General features: G+C 33.9%; 1 protein-coding gene across 1 annotated transcript; it reads left to right on the forward strand.

Moving 5' to 3' along the window:
• Positions 1–11,681: 11,681 nt before the first annotated feature.
• On the forward strand, positions 11,682–20,840 carry LOC134281199 (uncharacterized). The gene is made up of 6 exons (XM_062763682.1): positions 11,682–11,813; positions 13,175–14,324; positions 15,659–15,905; positions 16,074–16,387; positions 16,850–17,611; positions 17,716–20,840. Exons 2-6 carry the CDS (start codon positions 13,199–13,201, stop codon positions 18,498–18,500), a joined length of 3,234 nt encoding a protein of 1,077 aa, XP_062619666.1. The 5' UTR covers positions 11,682–11,813; positions 13,175–13,198; the 3' UTR covers positions 18,501–20,840.
• The last annotated feature ends 380 nt before the right edge of the window (positions 20,841–21,220 follow it).

The raw sequence follows: 21,220 nt of genomic DNA on the forward strand, positions 1-21,220 counted from the left end.
ATTGTGGGATTCGAACCCGCGACAAAAGGATCAACTCCTTACTTCGCGACTCTAAAGCAGACACTCTAACACCTGCGTCACGCGGGAGACGGCCGTGATGGGGGAATTCGTTCCAGATGTTTGATGTATAACACCTTAAAAAATCGAAATGTATCAGTCATATCTTATCTCATAACATGATGAATTATTAAAACAAATTCTCATAATACGATGAATTACTGGTGTCTACATATATAGAACAATAGTAAGAAAAATATCACATTACAAGAGCATTTCAATTATTGTTACCGTGAAATATAGATAAAAAGTTACTTATTTGAAATAGTTTCCATGTGTGTGATATAGTTATATTTAGGCGAACATTACTGCAATTATTCCACGAAAGCTTCCTGAAAAATAACTGAATTATATGATAATCTCGATCGAGGAGATTCGTTTAAAGTTTCTCGATATAAACAAATAAAAGACTGATAGGTTATTGCCTTTTGGTAACTAAAATGCATAACATACGTATAACAAAGAAATATTATGTAGAGAGTGATTAGAAATAAAGTACACTAATTTCCGCTTTTTAAAGACCTATTTACATAGTCTGATTTGTCAGATGTGACTCGCTGCATCTTACAAAATATCTGATTAAATGGCAGAAATAAAATAAAAACATTCCTTTTACTTCCTTGGGGGAAAGTATTCAATTTATTATCCGAAGTAGTTGGTAGGATTGAAAAGAAATGATCAAGGTTTTACTCATGTTTTAGGCAAGATATTATTTGTTTTCAATAAGAACGTACATCAAACAATCAATTTTTTGTCATTAAATTGTAAATAGTAAGAAATTCAGGAAGAAATATATAAATGCATTTACATGTTTTGAAAAGTCATACAGTGTAAATAAAACAATATAGCCAGATGTAAAAGCACGCTGAAAATGAAATGCCTCTAGTCAGTCCGCGTTATAGTCCTTCATACGTCAAACGATTATGACATAACGGTGCTCATCAACCAGGCTAGCCTCTAAATAACTGCGAACCTCTTAATCATTTTATATGCAAGGTCACGTTTCTTGTATTGGAATGAAACATATGGAGATAACAAACAGTATTCTAGATCAAAAATCCATAAAACAATACAAAATAGGAGCAGAGCAAACAGGGACCTCCAAAACATCCTGAGGTGGGATCAGGTGCTATGGAGGAGTGAGCATCCCCTTCAGATCGGTCAAACCCGCCCGTGTGCTCCTTGTCATGATCGGGAAATAACAGAAAAATCCGTCGTCAATTCAGTTTATAAATAATGGACAAAAATAAGTATGAGACACGTCAGTCAGTAATTACGACCCCTGTTTGACTTTTCCTTGAAAACATTGCACATTTTAAATCTTTCATTTTAATGCAAGTCATAAGACGTCAATTCATGACTAAACAAACATGAAACTCGATCACCCTCTCGCCATGGAATCTCCGGATGCAGTATATAGTCGATTGTCAGGCAGGTGAGTGCTTTATAGATACATAGGAAAACTTCAGGTAAGTAGTTGTTAGCTAAGCTAAAATAATATTGTAAATTTATTTATTTGAAAAAGGGAAACTGGACGTATTCGAAATTGAATCTTAAATTAAATTAAGTTCTTGAAAGATTTAATTTAAGTGAAGCCATTAAGAGATTATGAGTTCCAGACATGCAATTCTAGATTGCTTTTAAAATCGTACTAATTTTATATTCTTATTAAGACATAGTTTAAAACCTATTAAAACTTGAAGTAAAAAAAAGTAATTTAAACTCATTTTATTTGAAAAGAAAATCTAATAGTCTATAATGATTTGTCCTATTTATTTAAATAATTGAAGCATCTTTAATTTTTCCCTTTTTGTTACGTGTTTTATCAGAGAAAGAAGTTTTTTTTGTAGTATGAATTGTTTGACATCCGAAAAAGGTATATATTTTTCTGCTATGAAAAAAGGGCAATGAAAGGTGACAATTGAAATATTTATAGAAAAATTACAGAAAGCACTTGTAGAGTTTTTTTTTTAATTTTAATTGCCGATACAAAGTCATTGTGCATTTTCATACAATTACACGACGACGATCTATAAAAAAGCAAATAATTTCCTGTCATTAACTTAATTATTTTTTAGAAAAAGTGTTTCATTTTCAGTATAACAAAATACATTTTTACATGGGCATATTTGCACAATAAACATAAAGATCGGTAAGAAGTGCATGACTGATCATAGTTTCATTAACTTTATACGTAACCAAAGATTAAAGAGATTACCTCAACGAAAGTGGACTTTAATTAAGGCAAATGCCCACAATAAACTAATAATATTGTCGTGTGTACCTCAACGAATATTGACTTTAAGTGAGGCGAAGACCCACACTAAATTAACAATCTTGTTATGTGCATACCTAGATGTATAATCCTTTCGAGTTTGATTCACGTAGTTACTTTCTCTTGGCACCCAGAACCATTGAGCGTTGAGGGTTATTATCGTGCCAACGCCTATTGTGACACGGAGCCTCGATTTTTAAGGTCTCATCCGAAGGACCCACAACTTCCACTACCCAGCATTCAAAGCGAGCTTTGTAGTAAGCAACCTTAGGTGTAACATCCTTCCAAGTTTGGTCAAAATAGTTACTTTGATATGAGACCTCCAATTACTGAGGTGAGCTAAAAACTGAAATGCATACAGTGCATATTATTAAAATTACATTTGGAGTGTTTACTGTAAACGTATTACATTTGGCTGTGTATTCTTTTTAGCGTTTTTGGCGGAAAGCAATATCCGCTAATTCAAGTACAACGCTAAATGTCTCGCACATATATCTATAAAGAAGAACATTACGCTATGCTCTAAATCAAATCCACTCTAACTAGTTCAAAATCCAATTTTCGCCAAATATCGTACGCGCTAAATATAATACATTTACAGTATTTCAATAAAATAGAAAACTATTGCTTTAATAGGTTTCTATTTAAACTTTATATAATGCCATTTGTGAACTATATTGTATTTTTTTTTTTTAAAATACCGTATCTTTGTCATAAGCAATTTGCAATAACAAAGCATAATCCTATCTTGTATATTTAAATACTTAACGTGTATTAGAGAAAACACTTAAGTTTCTATAACTATTTTATGTTCAGAAATATAGACGGACCGCCTATATTTGTTTTACAAACTCATAAAAGACAGGGTATCTCCTAAGCTATCGCTGTAAAGATTTGTTGAAGAGTTTGTAATTTGTTTTCATCTGTCTTTATGTCACAAGATTGAAAGAAATTTCTCCTAGAATTTCAACATAAACTTTAAATGCACACACTTATTAGATTTCGTCTGGTCTGGATCTAGGCTGTGCATCGCTTGAATTAAGATCCATAAACTACCCAACTGTACGGAATATTGGGTAGTTATAGCTATTTTCAACTCTCCTTTTTAGCACACCTGAGCCAAAAGCTCAAGTAAGCTTCAAAATGTGTCCTTTATTTATTTTTTTTTTTTTGACGTCGTCGTAGTTAACGTTTTATATTTTGATCTTCTAGGTCAATTTTAACCAAACCTGGTACAAAGTACTTATCCCCGGACAAAGGAAATTTAAGTTTCTTCAAATCAAGGGTCATACCCTGCTCTAAAAGAAATCATTAAGGGAGGATAAAAATTAAGTGTGGTCATTATATCTTTATCTCAATAATTATTGAGCCAGAAAAAATGAAACGAAGACGAAGTGAAGATTCAGGTTTGTTCAAATCAAAATCCCCAGTCGTTGGGTGTGGTTTATATGGATAAAAAAAATCACAAAGGTATATGAAGCATATATAAGTATATGAAAAATCCGTACAACTTCCTAAGAACAGCAAAAATAATGTTAAGTCATTTATTCGTGGGAGAATCTTAAGGCAGTATAGGGATAGGTAGGATTACAGTAGGCAATCAAAGTTTGACACAGGAACACTGGGGATATCTCCATAACATTTTATTTTAAACGAACAACAAAGCTATGATCAGTCACATTCGTATAGAAGCACCCTCGAGTAATGGTAGATTAAAGTACTTTCAAATTATAACAACTAGAAATAGGGGACCAAAATGGGCAATCAAATTTTTACATTCGAATACGTTGAAAAACATCTTTAAAATTGCTTCTTTAGAACAGCAAAAACATGATCAGTCATATGCATTCTCGGGTAGTCTAACTTTAAGTATGATAGCGCTCTATTTATGACTCCAATAGTTTAGGTTTGGAATACAGTGGTTCATCAAAGTGTTGAGTATGGACAATATAGGTAAAAAGAATATTCTGATGAAAAAAAAACAATTAGAGCTACATTTATTGTTATTGCAAGAAAGTGCACATTCAAATATATTCAAACTATAGCTAGAGGGTAAATTGGGCCTATAAAAGGGATCAAATATGTTTAATAAAACATTTCAGAAAAGATAAAAGTCTTTTTCCCCCTACAGTTGTACAATAGGATACTTACCAAGGATAAATGAAATTATCTCAATAACGTATACCTTTGTTCATCACGATTAACAACATCAAAAATACTGGATTCAAGGAATCAGTATGCGAGTTAAAATGATTCTCATCGAACGAAAACTTTGTCGGTTAAGGACACTGTATATCTAGTATTACTTTAAAGAATCTATTCAGAGCATAAATATAATTGGCAAAAATATTTTAAAATACAGTGAAATGTTCTGTAGTCTTTAATTATTTGTGTATGACAATTTGATTTTTCAGGGGGAAAAAATCACTAACAAACTTCTCACAACACCTTATTGAGGATTCCTGACAGAAATGAATTCAACCAATATAACATTACCAGGACAGACCAGTTTTCCACTACCACTCTCCATCACGCTGTGTGTCCTTGGGACATTGGTCACGTTCGAGAACTCTGTAATTGTGGCTGCATCCATAAAGAGTCCAAAACTACGACAGAACATCCACCATAACCTGGTTTTAGCTCTGTCTGTCGGCGATCTTCTGCTGGGGATGAGTGCTGTTTCTACAGGTGCTCGTCTGGCTGTTCCATGGTTATCGGGGGTCCTTCCACTCTGTATTGTTAATGTTTTTCTACAGGTTACAGGAATTGCTATGTCCCATTTCCAAACATTTTATATCAGCTTTAATCGCTTCTTAGTGATTACAGAAAATAGCCTGAATAAGGTCTTGTTTGATGGTCATCGAAAGTATATAGTTTATGCAATTAGCTGGACCGGGGTGATGACGTTTATTGGATCCTTAATGGCGCCAATAAAGCTTGCCAACAGGAAAGTTTGTAATGTGAAGACAGTTTATGGTAACAACTATAATATATATAGACCAATTTTTCTCTCTTTTAACGCCCTTCTGTTAGGCCTTACCATCGTGTTCTACATATTGACCTTAGTTGGAGTTCGTCGTCGCTACAGGAAGACAGCTCCGGTCATTACCAACGAAATTTCTTCACAAACTTCACAAAATCGCTCCGTATCTGTAGTGGTAAATCAAAACGACAAAATGGAAAAATTGAGAACCAAGAGATTTGTGCACTCCATGAAACTTGTGGGCATCATTTTAGGTGCTTTGATTATCTTTTCAGGTCCTATAGTGTTCATCAACTTGTCAAGAGAGCGGTCTCATATCATTATTATAAGCACACTGTGTGGCACTACTCTCAATTCCCTAATCAATCCAATCATTTACAGCTTGCAAATTTCGGAACTGAGGCAGGAAATTCGAAAGATTTTCCGATTTGCTTAATATTTCAGTAAAGATGTGAGATCGAAGCTTAATTCATAAAGTTGTGCATAGAAACTCTCCCTTTCCAATTATGTGTCATTTTGATAATGGTTACCTTTCGGAAGTGTATGATTATTGCTTAATCTCACATAATTTAGTTTAAGTAAAATTTAAATGTGTTAACCTCATCTAAACTTTCCTCTTTTTGTCACATCATCTTGAAACATGATGTAGTATTTAGATCTATCCCAGTGATAATACAGTGTTAAACAACGAACTCTCACACCTAGACGCTAAAGATTATTGAGCAGTTGAAATAGCTTTTTATTCCTCGAAAAAGAGATATAGTTTACAGCTAATAAGAACGATTATAGTTCACCGTAGAACGGCGTACTCACCTGAACATCAGTTTCCTCATTTTATTCACCAAAATTTGAATTGACGGGTGATCTGTCTCTGTGCCTCATCTTTGTTTTGAAACTGGTTATAGAAATGATGAACTCTGTGAATACAGATGAACATCACTTTAATACATGTTCATAATTTAATAATTCCTTTTCCCTTTGAATTTTCGGTTCATTTTTTTTAAATCAATTTTTTATCAAAAGATCTTGCAGATTATAGTCAGGTACAGATATGCATAGGAATGACTGTTCGACGTTTGATTTACATTTGTAACCATTAGTAAACATGGAGGCACGGAATCTGTAAAAAAAAATTCTAAAGGAGATTTAAAAAAATAAAATGGTTTGTGCCTTTTTATACATGTATTCTTATTAAAAATGGTTAATTCTTATTGTGTTTTCCTTTTTATACGACTTAAATTTATTATATTTTTATCTTACTAGAGACATTAATCGAGAACTAACAGCTTCACTATATAACAGAAGAATGGCCAGTTTCCGCCTCTTTACTTATATAATAGTGTTGCATTATGCATGTACTATGCCTAAATAGTAGGCAGGGTTTGACACATGGTGCACGAGCCGGAGGCGAGTGAACTATGTGTCAAACCCAGCTATTTAGGCATAGTATGCATAATGCAACACTATTGTTATTATTATGCTGACTGTTTTAATTATTTATGCGGCAATCCATTTGAATTTTTCCTGAAAATATCGGTGCTAACACAGCGCACTTGCAAGAACTCATTCAAAATCTTCATGCTAAAATTGGTTGCATGCTTGGTTATTTTGGTTACTAGTATTTTCTTATATCATTTTCTGTCCCAAAGCAACTCATCTTTATTTTCTGTTTTGTTAGTAAGTCATTGATAATTGTCTTTAACATCCTTCAATCAAGCGTCATATAAAAAAGCGTTTTAATGACCCAACGAAATCAGTTCAACTAACGATCTGTATGTAATTAGTTTGAAACTTTGTTGTACATATTAATCTAAGGTTCCTTAGAATAATATAACTGTTTTTAAATAAAATTTGTCTATTTTCTCCTTCTTGTGTCAATTGTATAAATTAAGTTTATATATTTTATAAAATTCTACCAATCAGTGATCGTCTCTGTGGCGTAATCGATAAGGCATCGGACTGACAAGCTCATGGTCGTAAATTCGATTCCCGGCGTATGCACTGAAGAATTTTATTCAGTAAATAAAGCCGTGCACTATTTCGGCATAGTATGCTTACGCTGTATAAATTTTTTAAAAATGGGTTATAAAATGACAGGAAGCATAATAATAATCAATATTCTTATATCATCTGTATGGTGTTTAATTCTCAACAAAAAGCATGGCATCAATTCTCGAAAGGGATTGCAGCATTTTTTAAAAATTAAAATCAAATTTAAAAAAAGAAACAGGCTTTAATTGGGAAATAAGTTGATATTTCAGAACTTTCAACAATTCATATTTGCAAATATTACCGTCGAGTGTTTTGATGGCATATATCTTTCCTACGGCTTGTCAGGCAATATGTTTCTATGATTTATATGGAACGCCAAATTAACATATTTTCAAATATTTGTACCTATTTTCAAATAATTGTACCTATTTTCAAATGAATTGTACATATATTTAAATCAATTGTACCTATCTTCAAATGAATCAGAGATAGGTACAATGCAATTATACCTATCTTTAATTCATTTGAAGATAGGTACAATTGACTTGAAGATAGGTACAAATGCAATGAATTGACGATAGGCATTATTGATTTAAAGATAGGTACAATTGAATTGAACTTATTGTAACCAAGTGAAATTGCACAGGTCGGTTTCCGTTTTACAAATTTATTAAAACTCCTAAACTTAACAAAATCTACAAGGTCGGGAGTCGGTGGTCCGAGCGGCTTGGCTGTCGCTCTCCAACTGCCAGTATTCTAACATGACAATGAATATAAAGATACAAAGTGATATTTTAACAATAGAATTAATGAAAGAGTGAAGAATGCAAATAGATATCAATTAACGGATTAATTAAATAAACTCAATGTCACTTTAATTGTTCAGATTAAAAATCACTCAACGCGGCATAACAGGGGAGAAGGTGTTTTGTCCTTGGGCTGCATTTCACACGGTGATACTATCTTTAATTACTAAGATATTGGCAATAACAAGTACTCCCTTTATCATAGGTCATTTCCGCTACGTCACAGCTGGCGCGAAAGTTTATCGGAATCTTCATCTGGCTGCAATACAAGATATACCTACACATGTACATGATATACATGTGTATTTTTATGAGTATATTATGCTTTTGCATTTTGAATTAACCTTTATATTTCTCCTTTCATCCTTGTTGTCGTCTCTCTGTAGGTTCTGTGCGTTTCCCTTCATGCTCAATATTGTCTCCAAGGGAGCATTCATTATTTACCAACAACATAAAACGAATTGAACCTAGGTATAACTGAATTGTGCCTATCTTCAAATCCTTTGTCGATGTGTCTTAATTGAACCTATCTTCAAATCAATTGTACCTATCTTTAAATCAATTATACCTATCTTCAAATGAATTAGAGATAGGTATAATTCAGTTGAACCTATCTTGAATTGAATTGAAGAGAGGTGTAATTCAAATTCAAGATAGGTATAATTCATTTGTACCTAGGTATAATTATTTAGAGATAGGTATAACTATTTATACCTATCTTCAATTCAGCTGAACCTATCTTTAATTCAGTTGTACCTGTCTTTAATTTAATTTTACCTATCTTCAATTCATTTAAAGATAGGTAAAATTATTTGAAGATAGGTGCAATTATTTGAATACATGTATATGTTAACTTGGCGTTCCATAGTTTTATGATTAAATTAGATTATGCGTTATTCTCTTAACCTGATGCAACAGGGAGATGCTAACTACTGCTAGACATATGATCCTACCTCTGATTTTTCCAGGGGTTCGTGATTTTGCCCTGTTCACAATTGGAGTTCTTTCCTGGCTTTGATTTATTACCTTTCTTGCCTTTTTTTTTAATTTCAGCTTAAATCTTTTTATAAAAGCTCAAAAATACATTTTCTTCAAGCATGCTCAGTAGAGCTCTCGATCCGTGATCGGACGATTATAGGGTCAAGTTTCAGTTTCGACAGACCGAAGTCAAAAAAAGTAGCAACTGTTTCTTTGCCTAGCGTACGTACTTTTGAATTGAAAGTTACCGGGTCTTTACAGGTCTTGCAACACGTCACCGTTTTCCAGTGAAGGGCTTAAAATTTAGTTTTTAACACGGCATTTAGAGCCATTCATCAGTGAGAAATCTTTATCGTACCCCGCCTGCCGTGACATAGGACCTCGGTTTTTAAGGTCCCATTTGAAGCTTGTCAGTGATCAGTTGTAATCTATTTTTTCAGTCGCGACCGGGGTTCGAACCCATTCAAGAAACTAAATCTCACCATACGTATTACGTCATGCAAAATGCTTCTGCCCTAAATGCAAATATTTCAAGCAGTCCACATATAATACATGTACTTTTTACATTCCTCTCTCTAAAATTTCAAATGACATGGTAAGAATACGAATACAAAGAGAAATATTTGGAATAAAGGTGGGATCAGGTGCCATGGAGGAGTGAGCATCCCCTTCCAACCGATCACACCCGCCTTGTGCTCCTTGTCATTATCATGAAATAACGGAAAAATCCGTCGACAATTTGAGTGTGTATATAATGACCTAACAATAAGTATGAAAAACGTCAGTTGGCATTTGACTTAATGATAAACTGTGTTTGTTGACAAGGTCATTCTACCGATCAAAGAGCATAGGAAGTGATGACTTTAAACGAGACTGTCGATACTCTTGTTTCCGCAACTTTTTGTTCATATTTACCTCTTTTTAGAAATTTTTCATACGTAGAGAATGCTCTCTCGTATCGAATCAACTGAGAGATATAAACTCCCTATCTAGGTGATGAAGGTATATTGCTGTAATATGTAAGAAAGTTATGCATTGAAAAGTTAAAGTCATCACGTTTATCATAAAGCTTGGTTGTTGGATTACCATTAACGTCTTTTTCAAGTAAATTATCTAAATATGAAATAGATGTATCAGACTCTGTGGTATCTTTTATTTCAAGCTCACCGGGATACATCGTATCGACATAAGAATGGAAACAATCATTGTTAATTGACAATAACGCCGTCGATATATCTTATAATGTCGAGTTAAGACCACAGCAAGTGTATTCTTCTTTTCACGTATGAGATTTTGGATAAGTTCTGCTTCACATGAGTACAAAATAGGTCTGCTTAAAACTGGGCGCAATTGGTGTTAATAGGAATTCCAATAGTTTGTTGGAAGACCTGGTCTCCGAAATCACATCTCATTAGATATTGCCAATCAGAAACTCAAGCATATTTTTAATACCAACTTCAGAGTACTTGTGTGTACAATCAGAATGTTTTTAAGAATTCAAATAATTTTGCCAATATACTAACATGACTAAAGAATTGCACGAGAAATTTTAAAGGCAATATGCGAACCATTTATCCTTCTGTTTTCACTATCTCGAAGATGTTCAAGAATTAGAAAGGCTCCGTAAACAATATCTTATGGTTACAACCGAAAAGGCTTGTAACAACATCTATTTTCATTTGGATCGATTTCCCCAGTGAGCTTGAAATAAAAGACACCACAGTCTGTCACGTCTGCTTCATATTTGAATGTTTTACTGACTGTAGACGATAAGAGTCAAGTAAAAACTAAACTGTATATATAACAAACTAGATCAACTTTTCCATCGTCTACCTTCTTAATTTATTTAGTAATATCCAAATCTCTTGCATATAGTGTTTACATTCTCCCAGCCTATTCGATTCGATACTGGGGAGCTTGCCTGGAGTACAATCAATTTTTAAACCCAGGCAGGCTTCTGACAGATAAGTTCTATGGTCGTTATAATGATCTTGTGTGGAAATTTGACCTATACCCATTGATCTTGTCTCATACTGATTGTCAGGGTTCGCTTTTATACCACGTCTGACTGCTGAATGCTCTACCTTGCTCTACGGCGAGTGCATCGTTCGACAGAGGATGCTTAGTCCACCTGATCCCATCTCTGGAATTCCCAGAACTCCGTGTTTATGACCTTTTCAAATAATTAATATATATTTGTATTGCTTAAAGATTATTTAAGATTATTTACGATCGATCTCTTGTTCGTTAAACGAGCTAATTTCGTATTTAGTAATTTTAAATATTTCTATGACATGTTGATACAAGGGAAATCAAGTAAAAAAATAAAATAAAGGGATAAAAAAGTAAAAAAAAAGAGTTTAGAGAATTAGCTTATATGAATTAAACAATGTAAATTTATATGTATTCAGGTAACAAATTAGAGAAGATCAAATCAAACATATTGTAACCCAAAGAGTAAACATTTGTTAGATAATTTAGTTGTAGAGATAAGATAATAAGAATTGTTTATGTTTGTGCCAATCAGTGCCTTCTATGCCAAGAATAAAACGGATTTGATTATCCGCCCTTTGTTGATAAATTCTCTAAAAATAGACCAAATGCTCTTTTGTTGAAGAAGTGAAATAGGCTTACGTGTCATGTAAACAGACGCTAAATAAATAAACAGCTGTTAAATATGAATTTATGGAGCCATGAAACTCTGAATTAGACATTTTAACTGGTAAGTATAAAGAATAATGACCGATGGATGGAAATTTCTTAAGGTCGTAGTTGGTAAATCTACTTTCGTTTTAACAGGGTTCCTTGTCAACACACAGCTGACTTTTATTTCAAAGACAAAACAAAGTGTGTACAAAATACATAACATGAATCGATTTACACTGTTTTAATTTTTGATTTTAAAGGTACGTGATGTTTTATATAGGGCTTGTCTAAAAATGTCTAAAACTGTCCAAAGAATAACAGATATGGACAAACACCACCAAATGTTTTCCCATAGACTTCCATACAAACTTGAGCCCCTGTCACTCATACATATATTGAATTTTGGGCAAATGACCTTTTTGCCGTGAAAGTTCGAGATATTGGAAAACAATATACCAGAAAAAATACACCGTCACGCGGCCCTTTTACCTTCAATTTCCATTTGTTTACAACAAGGTGCGTTTGACATCAAATGAAAATCTCTAACCAAAGTGCACCCCTCCCTTCAAATTTTTACCTGTAACTCCTATATATCTCAAAGAAACCCAAGTCTTGATATGAGATTTTTATCAACTTTATTTCACTTGTCAGATTTTCTCTTATTGACCAATCACGCGCCAGGTAGCATTTTCTCCTCCAGGGTGTCCAAAATGTCTGCGCCCATGTATTTGTTTATGTAGGAGTTTTTCCATATTTAAATCATGAAAAGTCGAAGTAAACAAGAAACCTGCAGACGCAGCAAGATTCGTCTTATTCCATTACACGTAATGTTAGCAAACAAATAAATGTACAAAATTTATCATTTAAAATTATTTTGCTTCATAAAATTATTAACTGGATGAAGTAAAAAAGTTTTTCAACACGTGTTGCCTTTTTAAATAAAATGATTTCAAGAAATGATCGAAGAAAAAGCATTGGTTGCACATCATATTCCACAGACAACAAAGCAAACAAATAGATAGATAGACAAACAGACAAATAAACCAACTTATACCATAGAATCATAGACCTTTGAACCATTTGACATGTTGCAACAAATTTTTGCCAAACAGTATAGCAATATTTAATTAAATGCTCCATTTAAATTTTATTTTCGATGATTATATATCAATAGGAAAAATAAGAATCAAAGTTTTATTATAATGTAGCACTATATAAAATACTAAATCAAAGTAACTTTTTTTTCAAATTTTTACTGTAGTAAATCAAGAAAACATATAGTTTCATATTTCACGTTGCCAAAAAGAAAGTTATAGTCAAAGAACTGAAAAATACTTTAGGTAAACATGGTGAATAAATGTTGTTATTCATTTTTCATTTACCTGATATTTGTTTTCTTCATATACAGTAAACTTTTGGTACATCCAACCTTTCTAGGTTTAATGTGATTGTTCTATCATCATGGACAGAGCCGAAAGAACCCTTCAAAGAAAAGGTTATAGTGTGACAACACATCCCAAAGACGAGAACTCATTTTATTACAGTCTTCATGCTGTATTAAATACAGAGAAAGGACAGCCTTCTGGCAAAAATGCAAAGCAAACGCGTGATGAGATATTCAAACTCGAGTTGGATAACGCTATGTATTTCCACCTATTTCACCCCCAGCGCGTCAGCTGCGATGGAACAATGCACCCAAGAGATTGCCTATCAAGTGATCAGGAAAGGGTGAAAAAGGAGAAGAAGTATGCATCTCCTCGGGAAATTTATGCTGCAACAGAATTACTACAGAAGGACATATGTCTTATTCGTTACAATAAATCTGATAGTGAGGACATGCTCGGATTTCAGGGGTACATTTTTGCTCCATGTATCAGGCCGTGTCTTGATTCAGAGCCGGTATATATTCTAATGATTGAAAATCAAGATGGATCGACAGAATTCGGCAATATTGATTTCAGAGATAATAGTAAAGATCTAAAATCTAGCCCTTGGGATCTAGTGAATGAAGAGCACAAGAAGTGTTTTGGCACACGATTCAGAAATAGTTTTCATTTGCTGTTTGATGAACATGTTAGGTATGGAATAAAAGATGATGTCAAAGATTTGTATCGCCGTTTAAGTTTAGAATTCTACGGTAAAGAAGATCACCATGACCGCATACTGAATATTATTTGTAACTTTGAAATGGAAGAGGACAATCTGGATTTATTTTGCAAGTACGCAGATGATACCATCAATGAAGAAACGAGAGCCACCGAAAAGGAGAGGCTTTTGAAGAAACACACAGAGAAAGTTAAAAATCGACAGAAACCTCCCACTGATGGAGAACTCTATGCCATATCATCAGTATTCAACGTCGACATTGTTGTTGATAAAATGTGCAGAGGTGACTGGAAAACCTATATGTCAGTGGCATGTAGATATGCCTGTTGCTTTAGCTCTCCAATCCTTCTGCATCAGCAGACGAGTCGTGGAGAATACATGCCTTATGTCACAGCACCAGGAGAATGCTCTTGTCGCCAGAAAAAGCCAGAAATACAGGGGCATATTGGGAAAATTAAAGATGACATCCACAAAGCAGTGTGTAAGTTACTTTTCAGCTCTTTATCTTGACTAAAACTTGAAGAGTTAGGAGTAAATAAGTAAAAAAATAATAATAACGTTGTTTATGTGTGAGTTTTGATTTCGACCGAACATTTGCAATGCCTCAAACAAATGGTGAAATTTCCAGCTATTTTTGTAGACATTGATCCCGTTTAAACATTTTCTATTGTTTTACGTCCCCTTCGAGAATTTTCACTCGTATTAAGACGCCACCCTACAATACGCGGACAACTCGGTGGTGGTTAATAATAAGGAGAGAAAGTAATAATATCATCCCATCAAATATATGCTTTTCAAACAAATCTATAAAATTATTAGTAATAAACTGCATGCAACACATCAAGTTGCTCATTTGTTTAAAAGCCAAAAATCATGCAAAGTCAGTAAAACGAAAAAGTTTATCTTGTTCAATGTTCTTTGGAATAGAAGGGATTCACAACAGATATGAAGTCTTCATTATATATTACAGAGTCTTCTATATAATATTTTGTTCAGAATGGTGTGAGATTTGGTATGCCAGGGGCTGACATATAGATTTTTAAGGCACTTGTCCATGGGCAAGTACATGGTCAAAATTTACTTGCCCTAATGAGTTTTTGCTTGCCCATCCATTGATTAATACTAATTACTACATGTAATTATAAATATTTCGAAAAAAAGAGGAAACCAAATACTGACTAGATCATGCAAGCCCCTATGCCCAGCTTTAAATCTATGGCTTGGATATTGATTTTATTTTTGATAAGTCACTTGCCCACGGGGAAGTGGTTGATAAAATTCACTTGCTCACCCCTAAAATTCCCTAACCCCTGGCGTCGGGCAATGGGATTAGTCATCCCCTGTATGTTATCATCGATATTGATTTACATATCCTGTACTTCGTCCTCACAGAGGTGGTGGAGTAGAGAGAGTGAAACTATTCCAAAACAATAACTACTGAAAAAAGAATAAACTTAAAAAACCTAGTTATTTGAAATTGCAATTTAACACAAAAATCATAGGTGTACAATGCGCAATAGGTAGTTTTTCGTTCTTATTGGTGGAATTTATTGTCATCCGAGTACACATCATCCTTAAGTAACAAATGTGTGAAAAGTACCCTTCATCCATCTGCTCAGTTATTTTTTTTAAAGGCTAAAATAAAGATAATGTTGAATTTGAACTATTTCGGTGTTCCTTGCCGTGAACACTTCTACTGAAATAGTCTATTAACTTCAAGTTGACATTTTCTTAAAAGAATTAAAAGTCCTAAATGCCAGTGAGAGTTATTTCTCTTATTCAAGTGTCAATAATATTTGATGATATTGCCTGTAGTGCGAACCCCATGCTGTCCATCAAGTAGGAAACACCAAAACCACAGCCATTTAAAGCATGTACTGAACAACAGGACAATTTGGCCTCAGCGAACTGATTATCTCATCCCAACGAACGACATAGAAATCGTTGCAGCTCGACTTTATGCTGAAGAAAGGCGACTTGATCAAATAAATGGTGGAAATGGTACTTTAGTCAAAGCCCTGTCTAAAGAATTATATGGAGATGAAAGTCAATATTTTTCAAGGTTTGTAGTGATGATCAAACCTATGTTGAATGCATGAACACCTAATATTTGAGTATGATTTTTTTAAAAAGATAAGTTGTAATCGTTTTCTGAATCACCTTAAGCTTGTTTTTGAAATGTCTTTTCGAATAGAATTTATATAGAAGTTATAATTCACTATCGATACAGTGACCTTCAGGATGCTTTAGGAAACGAGACACTGGATTTCGATGAAAAGATGCGAAGGATTTCTGACTGGTTGACAGTTCCCATATACATCTACCATTCAGATCTAACCCAGTTAAACTGCTCTCAGGGGCTCTACTGGACAAAATTCGAACCTGTTCGTTCGAGGTCAGACCAACTTGATGGGAAGAAAGAATGCAGGTTTTATATAACTCTTTTCTACAATGGACTGAAGGATTCCTTTGATCGGATAACTCCTCTCAGAGGTTGTAACTGTGAAATTCCGCCACCTCTTTCCTTACTTCGAAACCAACAGAGTAAGTTTAAAACTTAAATTAAGAAAAGTGTTATTTTATTGTTGCTGTATACTTTCATGGTGTTTTGTTTAATCATAATTGACTAAATAATGTATAAATATTAAATTTTTGGAACTCACAGGTACATGTATATGCCGATTTCATGTTTTGTTGTAAATGTTGTCACAAATAAGACATACAGTGTACTAGTATTATAAAACATGAGAGGAGTCTAAAGTTGATAAAGTATAAGGAATAAAAATTATTCTATTACACCCTATTGCCCTGCCTGCCCTTCCTAAAGTGTCTGTCCTCCCTATAAACCCAACCCAAGATCTGCACAGTTTTTCCCTTTATTGGAGGACCCATAAATCCCAAAAGTACAGTAATGAATACACATTTATTCTGACTGACTCGATCTTATGCCAATGATATTTAAAAAAAATTGTACAAGTACACATACTGTTTAATTGTCTTTGTCAGAAACGGAATCTCAGCTTTTAATATGCGTGGATCCAAAGCAACGTCACCATCCTCTCATCACGTTCCTTTCAAAGGATCCTGACGAAGAAATGTTCATGACAGAAATAAGAGATTTTCCAGTGTGCACGCCCTACTCTTCACTGCGTATAGCGATGCAAAGAAACGACATGAAAGGAAGAACGTTTGACTCCATTCAATTTTTCGAACATTCTTTTCTTCGTTGCTTAAGCAAAGAGATATTTGGAACAGAAAAAAATGTAGATTTATTACTGAAAGAACTTAGTGAGGAATTGTTGCAGAACATTCACTTTTATGAACCGGTTATTGGAGATGAAACTAAACATACTTTCAATGCTACATTTGGAAAGTTCCCACAGAACGAAAAAGACAACAAAAAAATTGCGAAATTTATAATTGAAAGAATGGAAGATGATCTTCCTACTGATGACCTATTGTTATGGCTTGCTTGTACATTTTTCCAGACTGAGATCTATGTCCTTAAAGTCAACGACACAAAAACCTCTACAGAGAGCTCCTGGACTGAGTACTCAAAGCTGAGAACCCGGAAAAAGAATCCCAATAAAACCACACGTTTTAAAAGTAAATGTCCTAAGAATAAAAGGCCCTATATTTCTCTTATTCAGACGGGAAGCAAGCAGTTTCACAGAATTATTCCAAAAATGGATTGTTGTAATTGCGTTTCAGATGTTCCAGTTGAACCATCAAATGAAGCTGACTTAACGCCATATCGCACACAACAAGGTAACTTTCATCATCAGCCGGAATGACATTTTTCAAGCAGTACTGTTTTTTTCTAACCCATTAAATTATATAGAAGTAATAATTTCTTTTTATTCCTTTTGCAGATCGCAACTTGATGCGAGAGATAAGGACAGTGGATACTCTTCTGGAGACAGCTTGCGTGACTGTAGAGCAGTGGCTTTTATGCAATCAGATTTTGCAGAGAAGATGTGACTTGGTGATAAATGAAATTGAAGGTCGTCGTAAAAATGTAAATATTGCCACAATATCTGGTTCTGGGGCAGGAATTGTCGGTGCAGTACTGACAGGTGTTGGAATAGCGCTGGCACCGGTAACCGGAGGAATTTCCACCCTACTGGCTGTAGGGGGAGGGGTTCTGGCGGTTTCCGGAGGAACAGTGGCTGCAGGAGCAAAAATTACCGAAACCTACTTGAACAGTGGTACAATAGACACACTGAAACGGTATCAAAACTGTTATCAGGAGAGATTTGAGCGCCTTCAAAACGTAATGGATGAACTTAAAAGGGAAGTAACTAAACTGGCAGAGGTATCAACTGAAATTAAAACCAATCAGAATATTGAGGCATCCGACTTCGCGGGAATTCAGAGTCTACCGGGTATTTTGAGAACCGTGAAAGGTCTAGCAATGATTCCTATAAGCCTGTTGAGGGTGTCGGCCAGAGGCATAATAATTCTTGGCGCAATAATTGGGCCGCTGACGGCGATGGTTGATGCAGGTCTATTGGCATTCTCGGCTTATAATATGGCGAAAGGAAACCGAACTGATCTGACGGAAAACCTTCGCCGAATATCAGCATCACTTCATGGAGCAAGAAGGCAGATGCATAACTGGGCGTACGGGAATGTTAGACCTTTCTATTATGATTAGAAGATCCATATAAGAAATTATCATACTACAGTGTAGTATTTTGATGAGTATCATAATTGAAAATTCAAATCTTGCTAAAGTGAAAGACAAACAATTGAAGATCAAGTATAAGTAAGTGTTACTAAAAAAAATATGTAGATGGTGGTTGGAATTTTACCATCTTATATTTTATAAAACTTTACTCTTCATTAATGTTTTTGAGCTCTAATTTACGTGTTTAACATTTTTTTCTTTCTTGATACGGGACTATGTTATTGTATGGTCAAATGAGGATAAGTGAACATTAATTTGATGAAGGTTTTCTTGGGGTCAGATTTTCATGGTGTTAGGAAAAAAATATTTGTTTGTTGGATTTCGATTTTTTGGATGAAGAACTGTTTGATAGTTTTGTATGAGAAAATTTAACATTTCGTAATGATCATGAATTCGTGGGTCACTTCACGCCTCGTAAAGCACGAAAATTAATCCCCAACGAAAATGATTGATTTCAGTAGTTCTTAGAAATATTAACTCACCCAAACTTATGCTGTCAATCTCTTTGTTAATAGATGTGAGTGAAGGATATTTACAGATTTAAAGATATAGAATTTATTTAACGAGTAGGAAAGATATTCTGTTTTTCACGAGTTCAAACTTTTAACATGGAACATATTTTTATTGAAATTTGTGATTTAAATTTTAAGATTAAAACATAAAAGAGATAATTCAGGATTGATAGATGTTTGTTTTTCACCTAATGAAATTACTTTTATTTTCACTGTTATATACTTGTTTAAGAATTTACTTTATTCAAATGATTAATTACAGTATTTCACAATTGAAATGTTTTACATTCTGGAGTAACTGTCTTTCATTTTTTCCATCGATGTATACTTTATTGACTAAACAGTAAGAGCTTCTACAAAGTCAGTGTCACTATGATGCAATTGTGACATCATAGGCGGTATTATTTTTGTCTCGCTTTATTTTTTTTATAAGCTCATCTGAGCTGAAAGCTCGAGTGAACTTTTCTGATCACACGTGTACCGGAATTTGTCCATCTGTCTGCCCGTCTGTAAACTATTTATAGTTTCAACTTCTTAATAACCACTGGGTAAATTTTAACAAAACTTGGTATATAGCATCCCTTGGTAAATCGGATTCTAAATTCTCACGACGAGCTAATCTCCCTTCAAGGAGGTGGTTGGGTGGATATCTGGAAAATACAAAATAGGATGGAATAATTTTCTTCTCAAGAAACCCATGTGTTAGAGAAGATGATATAGTGTATATTTTGAATTGTTGAAATCGTCGGCCCCTGGGAAAAGGTTTCATAATAGGAAAACAAAGTTATTTTTCATGAAAATTTATGTAGATATCTTTATAAATCTTCTCAAGAAAAGGGACCAGAAAAGCTGAAATGTGTGGCAGCTTTCTAAAAATATGTAGATTCTAAATTGATCAAATCATGGCCCTTGAATCATTTTTTTAAAAAATTTAAATATAGAGAAAAAAATATTTGAAAATCTTCCCAAAAGCCACCGGGTAGAAACCCTTGTGTGGAAGCTTTCTTATTAAGTGTTTTAGATTCTAAATTGGTCAAATCATGGCTTCTGGGGGAGGGTGTGGCCACAATAGGAAATCAAGATTTCGTGAATAAATGTACAGGAAAATCTTTAAAAATATCCTTCTAAAGAACAACTCGCTAGAAATGCTAACTTATGTGGAAGCTTTCTTAGATATGTAGAGATTCTCAATTGGTCAAATTATGGTCCCTCGGGGAGGTTGGGGCCATGATAGGAAATTAAATTTTTACATCAAATATGTACAGGAAGAATCACTGGATAAAAAAGTGTGAGACATTTGTTAGAGCTTCCAAAGAAAGTTGGGTAAGGTAAGACCTCAAAAGGATATCTAACTCTTAACATTGAAATACATTAAAAGAATCTTTAAAAAAAAACTCTTTTCAAGAACTACTGGATCTGAAAATTAGACGAAAGATTCGTTTAAATTGCTCACATTATAGGCCCCAGAGATTGGATGATGTCACATTAGGATTATATTGAGATAAATCTTAAAAACCCTTTACAGAGCTATGATAAATCAGTAGTAGCATCATCTGGTAATGTTAATTTATTTTTGTTTAAACCAAGGTTATGAATGAAGACTGAGACTACAAAAGCCAGTTAAAATTTTACGTAGGAGGACCAAAGTGAATCTGGGGAGCGGTGTGGTCAATGATCCTATTATTTATTTCTTTGTTTCTCATTTCTTTGATTATATTTCAAAGCAACTTTAAAAGTGTGGCATTGTGTGTTTTTAACGAACCATGTACTCTAGTCATTAAAGTTCTGAAGTTTATTTATTTTTCATAACTGTCTAAAAAGTTCATTTATTTCACAAAGTTTGGAAACCATTTATTTGACAAAGTTTGGAAACTCCCTTATCTTTAAGATATTAATTAGATTTATTGGATAATAAATTAAATACATGAAGCATTTTCAGTAGATGCAACTTGTTATATAACTTTGAATTACAAATTCATTTACTTAATTATTAACTGTTTATTACGAGTGAAAATACATGCAAAATAAATTCAAAAGTGCATTTTCACAATGTATCAACAATGTAACAACTGGCCTTGTCATTGTTCACCGAAAATATTTCTGTAAAATATCATTCTGATTGTACACTTAAGTACTCTGATTAAGAAGCAAGATTTGTTCGAGACGAACACATCC

Source organism: Saccostrea cucullata, unplaced genomic scaffold (genome assembly GCF_032062105.1).
Source record: "Saccostrea cucullata isolate Sc308-1 unplaced genomic scaffold, CSIRO_AGI_Scuc_v1 ctg395, whole genome shotgun sequence".
Taxonomy (NCBI): domain Eukaryota; kingdom Metazoa; phylum Mollusca; class Bivalvia; order Ostreida; family Ostreidae; genus Saccostrea; species Saccostrea cuccullata.